General features: G+C 39.0%; 2 protein-coding genes across 3 annotated transcripts; both read left to right on the top strand.

Annotated features, from left to right (window-relative positions):
• The first annotated feature begins 586 nt into the window (after window positions 1–586).
• Window positions 587–5,647, top strand: gjb1a (gap junction protein beta 1a). Of its 2 annotated transcripts, none has more exons than XM_042499197.1 (2): window positions 587–634; window positions 3,413–5,647. In XM_042499197.1, exon 2 carries the CDS (start codon window positions 3,427–3,429, stop codon window positions 4,147–4,149), a length of 723 nt encoding a protein of 240 aa, XP_042355131.1. In that variant the 5' UTR covers window positions 587–634; window positions 3,413–3,426; the 3' UTR covers window positions 4,150–5,647. The 2 variants fall into 2 exon arrangements, with proteins under 2 accessions (XP_042355131.1, XP_042355130.1); XM_042499196.1 differs by lacking the exon at window positions 587–634 and adding an exon at window positions 1,224–1,274.
• Window positions 5,648–8,432: 2,785 nt separating this feature from the next.
• On the top strand, window positions 8,433–11,773 carry gja2 (gap junction protein, alpha 2). Its single transcript, XM_042498980.1, has 2 exons — window positions 8,433–8,519; window positions 10,541–11,773. Exon 2 carries the CDS (start codon window positions 10,593–10,595, stop codon window positions 11,658–11,660), a length of 1,068 nt encoding a protein of 355 aa, XP_042354914.1. The 5' UTR covers window positions 8,433–8,519; window positions 10,541–10,592; the 3' UTR covers window positions 11,661–11,773.
• Window positions 11,774–13,250: the final 1,477 nt, after the last annotated feature.

The following is a 13,250-nucleotide window of genomic DNA, read 5'->3' as shown; positions in this document are numbered from 1 at the left end:
ACCACTGAATGATGTCAAACGTCAAATCATGTCTCTTTTCTCCAGCATCTGCAGAGCGTCTCCCTAAACTGGCAGTGGCAATTAATCCCACAGAAATACGTCAAACTGTCGTCCCATCGCGTACAGAGTGAGCAGGTTGAGTCAGTGGTTAGATTTTAGGCGGGCAGTAACAATGTGGATGTAACAGCTGAGCAGATAAACATGATTATTATGATAATGCACTCTTGTTCTCTTATCTTAAGATTTCATGGGCCATTCTTTGTTTTAGACCTTTATGTTTTACTCCACTTTGCGTCAAAAACACCCTCCACTTCCTCTGCAGGACATAGCACAATGAGGATGGGAGGACAGACTGCGGTCCCCACACAGATTCCTCAGCTGGGCAGAAATTAAAACGTTTGATGTGAGCTCTGAAGCCGTTTGTTTAGGCTCTGTAAATGGGGCTATTGTATGCAAATATTGCGCACAGAAGCATATGACCCCTCCAGTGCAGGGCAGTGGCTAGTGTGAGAGAAATCATTAGCAATGCAAAGTCATGGTGCTCTGATACTCTTGTTCACGGTCACAGATTGAAAAAAAAAATCTGTCAACGCAAATGTTTCTGGATGAGATTTAATCCAAACCACAGCTGAAGGTAAGTTTAAATCATTTTTTAACTCCGTTATCAGGGGAAATAGCTGATGACAGTTTATTTAGAGTGTATTCAGATGGTTAATCTGTGCTTATGGGTAGTTTATGCTCTACTGTTGGGTCTGAACTTGACTTTGAAGAGTTTGAGAAATTTTTGCGTGTACAGTGAAATTTACGGATAAAACCACGACACTCTGGTAAGCTTGTTATTCTAGTAATGTCACCCAAAACAATGCTGTCTTTCTTGGTGGTAAACAGACAAAGATATATGTATTTTGCAGTCCCTGGGTCATGTTAATGTTTAGCTTTACAGTAAGTTGACTTCCCTGAAACATCATGTTTCCGTCTTCAAAGCACTTTTGTACCACAAATTATTTCCCTGCCAAAAATTAGAAAGTATTACAGACACCGTTATGTTGAGTGCAGATGCCCACTTTGTATGCTATACACCATGGCGACTAGTGAAAGCATGTCACATGACACATGGTGCCAGACTTCAGTGTTGCACTCTTAAGTGGCCTGCCAACTGCAGAGGGGGGCAGAGAGGTTTCCTTCTTCTCTGGATTCACATCCATGCCAAACCAGCGGGTCAACATTGTCCTCTACGCTGCCTCCTATGCCTCTTACACCTCCTGCTGAGCCAGGTAACTACTCTGACATTTATACTAGAATGGAAATTTAAGCATACTGGGGACTCGAGACAACCGTTAATGATCAGCACAGACAAGAAAAAAAAGTTTTGGTAGGTTTTTAGGACTGAAATTAATTCTGACCTTGAAAAAACTCATGATTTTATAATTTGATGGAAAGGAGTGTGAGTAAAAAAACTGAAAGTGTGATTAATCTTTATTCTAGCATTCAAAGTTCACTTTTGAGTGTAGTAATTTCTTTTGTGAGCTTTTATGAAAGTATTAAATTTGCATTTAGTCTGAAGTTGTGTTTGTAAGATTTTCCCTCAGTAATTTTCTAAATACTGGTAATCCCTGGACGAGACACAAACAAATTGCTGGGAATTGAACCTACAACCTCTTTACTGTGTTGATTCAAGACTGTTTTCATTATCTATTAATCTGATGATTATTCATTTCATCACACGTATTATTAAAAAAACAAAATAAACAAAAAAGAAAGAAAGATTTTTTTTTTAAAAAATGGCCATTACAAATTCCACAAATCCAAGGTGACCTCTTTAAATCATCAGGGTTTTGAGGGGGTCCAAACCCTGAGGTTTATCACAGAAGACAAGGAGAATACGCAAACCCTCACACTCAGTAACTGGAACTAATTAACATATTTTGGTATTCCTACTTGTGAAATGGCTCCAGAATGGGGATGATTCATTTTCAGTCAATCAACTAATTTATTAATCATCTTTAAGTTCTGAAGTCATCTATTTTTTGCACACTTATATAATATCAATAAAAATACAATATGGGCCAAAAGGAATAAGCCAAACTATAGCACTACTTCATTAAAAGTAAAAATATAAGCACACTATTTTCAAGTAAAAATACAATATGGGCCAAAAGGAATAAGCCAAACTATAGCATTACTTCATTAAAAGTAAAAATATAAGCACACTATTTTCAAGTGACGTTTTTCTGCAATTAAAGTGAGAGTATTTTCAAAATATTTTAACAGTATATTAAAAAATATTTTCTGTATAAAGCATCTAAGATAAGATTATCTTATCTTATCCTCATGTACGCTGTTTTTTGCATGGATGTGATGTGCATATAACTACTCTTTCTCTATTTAGTGCATTAGGTGAGATAGAAAACATAACTTAATTTACCCAGGCGTGCACACCTTTAATCATCTAAAGAGCTGTCGAACGGTTCAGTAAACCACTGCTTCGTAATGTAGAACTCAAGATCGGTCTATGGAAGACCACTTTTTGAAGGTCTCGTCTCAAACTCAACCGCGTTTTTACTTGGTCTTGTTTCAGTCTTGCACAAAGAGGAATCAAGGTTTTCCAGAGGTGTCACTAAACTGCCTGTGCAAAAAAAGTGTTTAAAAAATGGTTATGTTGATTTTGTGTTTGTATTTGTATTTGAAATTTACCTCTCACGTGACTTTTGATTATTTTCATCAAACATTTGTCATGGTACACATACACACACATTTATAATATGGTGATAAAAGAAGTGATTAAAAGGGAATCATCATTTGTTTTCTGTAGGTGTTTTTATAGGAATGCTTTTAGATCAATTCAAGGAGTGTCTGGTTTGCATGTTGCATTTTTTATCGTAAGTGTGTCTTGCAGTGTGGGACTTGCACTTGTATGGTCTTGGTACAGATGGTTTTGACTACAACACTGCCACTGCCAGCAGATGTGTTTATTAGGTGACAGGTCTCTTTGAGCTGCACTGCCTGTGTCAGTGTTTTAAGGATTGTTCTCTGCCAGTGCAAGCTGATTTTGCTGATAAGTTCAAATTAATGAAAGACATTATATCTTTTGACTCTCTAATCACAAGGCCTTATAATTATTATTAGAAGTTTGGTTTCATTGGACACAATATTATTACTTTATTGAAAACTTTGTATTTTGTTGTATTTTTATTTGTACTTTTATTTCAGTTAAAGGATTTGTGAAATTTGGTTGTTATCTTAGCTACTTTATTCAAGTCATTCTGTGGTCTGTTCTGATTTACTTTTGGTTTGTTTTGTCTTGAGTTGCATTATGTTCTTGCTGTACTGGAAAAGCTTAAAAAAATAATCATAATAATAATAATTCAGCACATATTTTTTCCAGCTACTGACCCTTTGTTGTGTTCTCTAGACCCGGAACCGAAGATGAACTGGGCGTCATTTTATGCTGTCATCAGCGGTGTGAACAGACACTCCACAGGCATCGGCCGCATCTGGCTCTCTGTCCTGTTCATTTTCCGTATCCTGGTTCTGGTGGTGGCAGCGGAGAGCGTGTGGGGTGACGAGAAGTCCGGCTTCACTTGCAACACCCAGCAGCCGGGCTGCAATAGCGTCTGTTACGACCACTTCTTCCCCATCTCCCACATCCGCCTCTGGGCGCTCCAGCTCATCCTGGTCTCCACGCCAGCCTTGCTGGTAGCCATGCACGTGGCCCACCGCCGCCACGTTGACAAGAGGCTCTACAAACTGTCAGGGCGGAGCAACCCCAAAGACCTGGAGCAGATAAAGACCCAGAAGATGAAAATCTCAGGGGCTCTCTGGTGGACGTACGTCATCAGTCTGTTGTTCCGTATCGTCTTTGAGGTCACCTTTATGTATGTGTTTTACATGATCTATCCTGGTTACAAGATGATCCGGCTGGTGAAGTGTGACTCGTACCCCTGTCCCAACACAGTGGACTGCTTTGTGTCGAGGCCCACAGAGAAGACTGTCTTCACCGTGTTCATGCTAGCGGCGTCAGGGGTTTGTATTCTGCTCAACATTGCAGAGGTGGTCTTCTTGGCCGGGAAGGCCTGCAGTAAACATCTTCACACTGCTGGAGACTCGACTATGGGGGCCTGGATCCAACAAAAGCTCTGCTCGTACTAACAAAACACACAGGTTTTGTACCCGTGCAAATCGATGTACAAGTGACCTTAGACCCAGGAGACATCCATTCATTTAACTTGCATGTAATACACTGTATATCACAAGTTGACATGGTAATGATTTATCCAGTGGTATATAATCTTGGTGACAAAACGTTTAATGGAGTGGGGAAAAGTAGTGTTCTGACAACACACTGTGTTCTTACCAGACTTAAGATAATACGTCAAAGAACTCCAAACTACAGTCTGTTGTTTCAACATTTTCTGCCATGAACCTAAAGACTGTATACAGCTGCATTCTGTAATGACATAATATAAAAGCTTAATGTTAGGCCAAATAAAAATCAAGTGAATAATATTTTATGAAGCAATATCCCCACTGACCCACATTATATGCTTTTACTGTCATGGACTTTGATGCCTACAACAGTGGGCTTTGATTATGATAAGGATTTTTGGTCTTGAAATGAAAATATTAAAGATTGGATAAGCAGAAATCTGGGGGGAAAAAGGCAAAAAAGAAACAAACAAGAGAAAAACAGCATAATATGAATATACACTCCCCTTCTGCAACTCTACCTTCTCTGTCATAAGCCCCTCTGCATCCCTCCGCTCCATCTCTGGAGCTGCGGCCCACTCTCCTCCCGGTGAGGTGGTCTGTAGTGACGGGGAGTGAGGCAGAGGACACTTTGTGATTCAAGGGTCTAGCCAAAGCTACATAAACATGAACATGAAGCTGTAGCTGTTAGCCTTTGGCTCCAGTTAACAGAAGAATAAATTATTATTAACATTTTCTCTCACCCTCTGAAACACTTTGCAGATATTGAAGCGTGTTTTATTTTGTTTATGGTCAGACTCTCTTTTAGAGGCTGTTTACATGGCAGTGGGTCTTGCATAAAACATCAAACTTTTGGTGTGGTTTGGCCTTTCGTTCACACAACAATGGCGTTTTGGGGGCCTGTAAATCCACATTTTTGAAACCGGGTTCCAGAGTGTAATCTTTTGAAAATAACACCCCTTCTGTAGCCGTGTAAACTGTCAATGGGCAGATCCTGTGAGAACAGTGACATCGCTGCCGCACTTTGCACATGGTGTTAATGAACTACAAAATACTCAAAGGATATAATTGGATTTTTTGCACAGTGATGCCAAAATAAAACTGCCTACCCCAGCTTTAAATCATGAAATGTGACACGTGCTATTTCAAATCATTAAAATGTGTCAGAGAAGTGTTTTTATTGATATTCTATTCTATTCTATTCTATTATTGACATCAAATCCTATCACAAATGTCATGCTTTTGTCTAAATCACCATGAACTGAATCCATTGGACTTGAGGATTTATGGCTTTTCTGCGGCTGTTATCAGAAAGATATTGTACTAATACATGGAAAATATGTTAAGTTATACAGTTTGTTGAATACAGATTCTTCACGTTGGGGTTAAATGGTTTCTTCAGATATAAACAAAGCAATAACTCATCAAAAAAACTTGAATTGCAACCTACTTCTGAAATGTACTAGTAATTGCTAAACGTGTTATTTAAATTCATTCATTTTGAAGCTGGATGTTTATATATTGTCGGTACATAGCAGAATAAAATCAACCTAAGTTTGTGTAATTGCGTAATTTTTACTAAGTTTTCTCATCAAATCCAGAATAGGATTTACAATTCAGGAAGAAATGATTATCCATTGTGAGATGACTCATGTGAAATGTCTATGGCTTGGTAAATTGTCCAATTTGACTCCAGTGATAGTGTTCCAACATGTAATAGGTTGAAATTGTTCTGGTGTATTTTGATAGGATTTCCAGACTAAGTGGCAATAGTTCATGTAATACCTGGAATCACCAGAGAGCAGCAATTCTGATCTTCCAGAGGAAATGAAGCTGCAGCTGATTCTCCTCAGCAATGTCACTAGGAGGGAAAAATAAAAAAAAGAAATGTGAGTCATTACATATTTACAATGGCACCGCCACCATGTTCAGACGAGAGATCCTCGGAGCCTTGCTGCCAGCTGTGAGGACACGTCTCAGACTGATTAAGCTCTCCTTCTGAAGGCCAGAGTGCACAGTTTTTGGTTATCAATAGCCCGGCCACGTAAGGGGTCAGTGTGTGGGTGACAATGGTTGACCCTGGGGACAGCTGGACCTGCGGTGACCAAGCGTGAGGGCACTTCTCTTTTTATGGAACTTGTCGACACACACCATCTATAGAGTTCAGATTGAATTCCTCCAATGTGTTATTCCTGTGATTAGTCTTAGTGGTAACAGCCTTTGAGCAAAGTTCATGTGATCTGTGGGGCATCTAAGTCACACCCACACAAATTTTGTTTAAAGAATTGAAATGAACGAATCGTGATCTTTGATTATCTTTTTTATTGTAAAATATTTCAATACAGAGTTAGAAAAGTCAGCTCTAACACTGCTTTTTCAGCTTTTTTATTAACCAGTATTCAACTGTGACCATGTTGAGTGACAAAGGTCAATAACACCAAAGTATCAGAAGTAAAAGTTTGTGTTATATTATGTGTTATATTATGACATACCAGTATATTCTAGAGTTTTTGTTACCAAGCATTTTCAGGTGTAGCTGATTTAATCTCATGTACAGAGATTGTAACAGTGTAATCTGTAACAATGTCACATATTATATAGCTGATCGTGTGTTTTGGATGAGAATTTGAATTGGAAAAGTAACAACAACAGTCAAATTAATATAATATTTCCCTCTAAAATTAAGCAAAATTCAAGTATAAAGTATGAAGTAAAGGGCGGAAATACAAGTAAAGTACAAGACCAGTACTTCAACATTGTAGGGGAGACCGGGGTTGGCTGGCAAACAGCTATTTTCTGGTGCTTTAGGTCACAGAAACAGATATCTAACAATGGTTGGAATATGTGCCCAACGACCTTGCTCAAACTTGACCCAGCTTTATGAAGAAATTATGTTAGCCAGTAACCACTGCTCAACTCAGACTTTCAAATCTTATATCAAAATGTTGCTTCCTTGACCTGCGCTCATCGATTATGTTAACATTTCCAAAAGTTATTAACTTTTTGGGTGAGGGCAGCATTGAAGTAAAGTAGTTTGTGGACTAAATGTATTATAAAACTGTTTTAGATAGATAAAATTGCATTGTGTTACTTATAGTTAAGAGACAAAGGAATCAGCTACATTTTGATATAAGATTTGAAAGTCTGTGATGAAAGATGGTAGCTGGCTAACATAATTTCACAACAAAGTTGAGTCAAATGTGAACTGATCTGGTTAGCACACTGATTTGGTGCACATGTGACAACCAATTGCCAATTGTAAATTTAAATGTAACTAACCGAGAGATTAAAACTTTTTGAAAGATTAAAAACAATGTTTATATAATTATTTTCATTACTATTTTGATTATCAATGGCAAAAGTTCATAGTAATAATTGCTCAAAATGTTTAAAAAGTGCTTAAAAAGCTTTCAAGATGGGCAGATACATAAATTATCGAGTTTTCTGGTTCTTTCAACTTGTTTATATTGGTTGCCTTGTTTTTTAGTAGCTATAGCATTTTAGCATCTACGCATTGGGCTAACCAACCCCCTGATAAGACTGGTTGACCCAAATGTACAACACGACTTTAATTGCAAATTTTAGAAAACGCTTGAGTGTATTAAAACGTTGCCACTATGTATTTAAGGCTGAGACCTATTCTCAAACAAATTATGCCAAAGAAATACGCCGGAGAGTAAAAAGTGTGCCAACTAACCCCTGTCTCCCCTACTTCAGTACAGTAATAAAATGTACTTCAAGCTTAATGTAAATGTTACTTTTCACCACTGTTGTGTTGTCTAAACCACAGCTTTCTCTGGACATATTACCTCCATGTATAAAGCTTATCAGTCACTCAACAAGCAGTAACGCTCACAGCAGCTCTGAGGGAATGCTCCACAGTGTCTGACGCTCCACCACACAGTCAAGGGTCACCATGAGAGTGACAACAAAGCCACTCCCATCACCCTGAATTATATTTAGATCACGCTGACATGTACGACTACCTGCATCCCCACTGGACCCCCGAGCTGCCACTCAGCTGAGCAGGAACACCTCTTAAACGAGGGGTTTGATACTTTTCTACAATGTTTTCGTCTGTGCTCGCACAGAGACCAGACAGGGCTTTAGTAGTGGTGGCTCATTGAACGGTGGGCATTAATAGGCAGCAGGCAGGATCAGAAAGTCTCCAGTGAAAAGTATCAGAGAGAAGTTTATCTTGGCGCTGCAGTTTCCTCAGTGGTTCAGGAGAACATGGCCTCTCTGTGAACTGAAGAGGCTCAGTCACCAATTGCCTTTGGATTTGCACTGCCGTAGGAGATGAACATTATCAGGTATGTTCCAGGTAATTATTTCTAACTTCATCAAAAAGTGCAATTCTAAATTTAATTTGGCTACAGTATCATAGAGTATACATCTACATTTGGTATATGTACATCTAAGTAAAGATTTATGAATGAAATCAAGGCTCAGTATTAAGCACATTTAAAACATTTATTACTATGTGATAAGTTTTGATCCTTTACGTAATCCTTACTTCCTGGCTGGCAGTCTTTGTATTCCAAACAGGTGGTCACATTCACAGTCTGTTTATGTCTGATCACTGATCCCATTTTCTAAAGGACAAGTACAACTATTTTTAAAGTAAAGTTTGGGTATGTTGTAACCAATAGGCCCTGAAAACTGAACTAGAAACCTAATTTTGGAGTCGTGTAGCAGTGTTGGCTACTGTGTCACAAGATCTAAGTGTCTCCCCGGCCTCCTCCAGGGCTTTCTCTCACACACAGTCAGCTGTGTCCTGGCTGGTTTTATGGCGTGCACTGGATAGGACACAACCTTTGGGAGTACAAACAGTGAATTCATAACAAATCAGTGTTTCTATTAGTGATCCTGCTACGCGTTTTCCAAAAGTAAAGTGGCCTTTGTTTAAGGATTGACATAGCAGAAACAAATACCATATTTATAATGATAAAGCATACAAGGAATACTGCTGTATGCTGTCATTGTACAGAAGCGAAGCTGTTTTTCTCTGTGTGCCTTTAAAAAAAATGAATGTGGTTATAATGTACAATAAATGTGGACACTGTCAGTTTAAACTATTATCAAGATTAATCAGATCAATCATTAACATATATGACTACATTTAAGACATGGTTCCCACATTTGGCTCCTGTTGTGACCCCTTGTGACTTCTAAATTTCTCTTTAAAGCTGCTAGAGTCAATATTTTTCATTGACAATGAATCAAAGAACTATGTGTAATGTGAATGGGTCATTCAGAGTCATGCATTCACAGAAAAATATCATCTGACTGCAGTTTCACTCAGCTATGTAAAATTTTGCCTCTTTCTGCTCACTGTTTTGGTTCTATGGCCCTCAGCTTAACTTTTTGGGTTAATTTTGACCTCTTGCAGCATCATTATCACATCATTATAGTAGGCAACTGTTCTAAGCAAAAAAAGCAACAAAATCTTTCAAAAACCATTATACCAACAACCAAACTACAGACACAGCAAATTAGCCACAATCTAGCAAACATAGTGGTGCATTTAGCCAGTAAATATCCAGATATTTCCTTCAGAAGTTGCTGGAGATCGAATACAATGTGGAAGGTGATAAGTGGATATTGGACTTATAATCAAAACAGGTAGATAGAAGCACAAATCCAATCTAATGCTGATGTTGCTCTCTCATAAATAGGCTTTTTTTGGTTGACAAGTTCAACTTGTTGTCTTCACAGCTTCTTTTCACTGCCCCCAAGTGGCCAAATAATCAGTCATTGCAGATTTAAATTTGTTTATGTTAGCAGTGGGTTGGAAAACAAAGAAAACCATTTTCACAACCACAGTTTCACAGTCAAACCATGTAAAAGGACGGGTCTGATGTGTTCAGGACACAACGTGTTTTGTGTTTCGTTGAGGGTATTTTTGTCTCCCTGTGGTTGGTTTGTGTCCCTTGAAGGTAGTTTTGCATCTCCTTGTGATTCTTTTATGTCTCTTTGAGTTGATTTTTTTGTCTGTTTGTGATTGTTTTGTGTCCCTTTGAAGTAATTGTGTCTGTGTTTTTGTAGTTGTTTGGATCTCTTTAAGGTATTTTTTGGTTTGTTGAGGTACTTTTATGTCTTTTTTGGTTGTTTTGTGTAAATTTCTAGTCATTAAGTGTCTACTTCATGTTGCCCATTTGCCCATTTCTCTACTTTGTGTCTCATTTTTCCAACTGAAAGCCAGGGGGGCCTTGACACTTTGGGCTCCTTGGCCTGTGCCCAGTTGGCCTGTTCAATAATCCATCCATGCACATTATTGTGTTTTGTTTTTTTTTCATCCAAGTAAAAATAAACATTTTCCCTCTCCTTACAGGTGTCTCTCTTGGTGTTTGTAGATAAAACTGAATCTATATCTGTAAGCCAGTATGGGGGACTGGAACTTGTTGGGAAAGCTATTGGAGAGTGCCCAGGAACACTCCACCGTTGTGGGCAAAGTCTGGCTGACAGTGCTGTTCATATTCCGCATCCTGGTGCTGGGAACCGCTGCTGAGAAGGTGTGGGGCGACGAACAGTCCAGCTTCACGTGTGACACCAAGCAGCCTGGTTGTCAGAGCGTCTGCTATGACAAGACCTTCCCTATTTCTCACATCCGCTTCTGGGTGATGCAGATCATCTTTGTCTCCACGCCAACTCTCATTTATCTGGGTCACATCCTTCATCTGGTCCGCATGGAGGAAAAGGAGCAACAGAAACAGAAGGACCTAGCCCTCCAGAACGAAAAGCACCAGCAGTTACTTGGCACCAAAGCTAAGAAGCCCTCAGTTAAAGACAACCAGGGCCATGTGCGTTTGAAAGGTGCACTGCTACGAACCTACGTGTTCAACATTATTTTCAAGACCCTGTTTGAAGTGGCCTTCATTGTAGCTCAGTACTTCCTGTATGGTTTTCAGCTCAAGCCGATGTACACCTGTGACCGCTGGCCTTGCCCAAATATGGTGAATTGCTACATCTCTCGACCCACTGAGAAGACGATCTTCATCCTCTTCATGCTGGCTGTGGCCTCCATCTCCCTGCTGCTCAACCTGGTGGAAATGTACCATCTGGGCTTCAAAAGGTGCCACCAAGGCCTTCGTTACAGACGATCAAAGGCTTCAGTTGAGGCACCCAAGACTCTAAATGAGACAGTCATGCCTTATGTCCCAAACTATAGCTTCTTTTCTGGTCATTCTGCAGTGCCTGAACATTTCCCCACGGGCTCCAAGTACAGCGTGGCAGAGCCCAACTCTGCCTACAGCCCCTACAACAGCAAAGCGGTTTACAAGCAGAACAGAGACAACATGGCCGTGGAGCGAAAAGGTAAAGCAGACGAAGATGATGTAAAGGAGAGGAAAATCTCCAGCATTGTTTCTGAGTCGCCCCAAACTCAGCGCAGAAACAGTCAGTCAAGCAAGCAGAGCACTAACAAGAGCAGGCTGGATGATCTTCAGATCTAAGGACCTTCTGTGTTTTCATCCAAGACTCATGACAACATGCATTAGCATGTGAAAATATGTGCATCATTATGGAAGACTGTTAGGGGCAAAACTAAAAAGTGACAACTAAAAAGATTATAGCTGTGATTTGACAGTGCACATGGATTATTATGTAAATGTGGCACATGTGAGAAGCCAAAAACAGGTTTTCAAGAACATACCAGTAAATGGGTTGCTGCGCTCACATGGTATCAGTCTGACCAACAGCAGATGGAAAACGCCTTTTGGACGGCATGGTAAAAACAAACAAACAGTCCGAAGGAATGGCAAGATTGTTAAAAAAAAACAAAAAAAACACGCATCATGATATGTTGCTATAGTAATACATATTGTCCACAGAAAATGGAATGAAATACATTAAACAAAATATTTTCACATTTAGTATTTTATGACATTTTTCTAGAAATGTAATTGTCCAGAACATCCATGTTTTCTCCTTGTGTGAAGGAGCGCCAAAAAAGCCAGATATAAATTCCAGTGCAGGGTGGGGCAAAAAGTTAAAAATATTTTAACTTTGAGTAGCAACGGTGTCTAACGTTACCATTGCCAGTTTTCTGTGCCGGCCTCTCCTAATTTTAGCATCCTGCTCTACCCTAAAATGATATCCGGTTCTCCATCTACTGACTCCCTCATTCCATGTCAACGCAGCATTACAGTCGCATTTTCTCAAAAATAAACCTGAGAGAGCAAGTATCATGAGATGCTAAAAAGGTATGGTTAAATGCTGTGATGGTTGAATACATTTATTAGTTTGCAGGTGATGGAAGCTTCAGAGGTGAAGGTGATTTACATATGTGAGTTAATGGTGACTTATGTTTACACTGTGAATTATTTACATATTCACATGTTTAAATACTTTCATCAGTGACTTTAAAACAGCTACAATTATCTGCCTAACCTACCTCTGCAGTTTTACTGGTTAGTTCAGTAATATGTGGGCCAGGAACTAGGAACTGGCTCAAAAGTTTTGACATTAATGAACTTCCATATTGTGGGTGATGACTTGAGAATTGTTATGTTTACAGGCAATTTCCATACTGAAACTGTGAGATTAAAAGCAAAAAGCTGTTGTTTGACAGAAATAAACCTCTCACTGTAGTTTGAATATGTGAAACATCGCCATGTTACTGTACTGTTTGTGGAGCATGCAAGAAGGACAGGTTTTTCCAGTGAATGTTGCTTTTATCATTTAAATTATGGGCAATAAATATCAACATGCTTATTTGGATTTTCTACAAAAGTGGATATGTTGACAAATGCAAACACTTAAATGTTACTGACTTATTTTGTGAAGTTTGATTAAACGGATTTGCATCAAAGGGGTGTTTTGTCAGTATTCATTTTTTTTAGTTTGATATCAGATCTATTGTGACCATCAAGTGACCAAAAACAACTTCCAGTTCTTTCTCACTTGTCATTTAAGTGTCACAGATTTACTATAACAGTATTGCTTTCACTACTGACATATAGCCTTTCCACAACATACCAGCGTCGGAAGCAAGTTGGTATAAGAACAAAAACTGCAGTCATAAAAATGTATTTTTCATTCCT

Source organism: Plectropomus leopardus, chromosome 13, assembly GCF_008729295.1.
Source record: "Plectropomus leopardus isolate mb chromosome 13, YSFRI_Pleo_2.0, whole genome shotgun sequence".
Taxonomy (NCBI): domain Eukaryota; kingdom Metazoa; phylum Chordata; class Actinopteri; order Perciformes; family Serranidae; genus Plectropomus; species Plectropomus leopardus.
Note: the sequence above shows the minus strand (reverse complement) of the source record. Positions and strands in the feature narration are given on the sequence as shown.

Coding starts and splice junctions, on each gene's coding strand:
- gjb1a (XM_042499196.1), top strand. CDS start 1,247: ATGCCTCTTACACCTCCTGCTGAGCCAG. Junction 1,275..3,412: donor TACACCTCCTGCTGAGCCAG/GTAACTACTCTG, acceptor TGTGTTCTCTAG/ACCCGGAACCGAAGATGAAC.
- gja2 (XM_042498980.1), top strand. CDS start 10,593: ATGGGGGACTGGAACTTGTTGGGAAAGCTATTGGAGAGTGCCCAGGAA.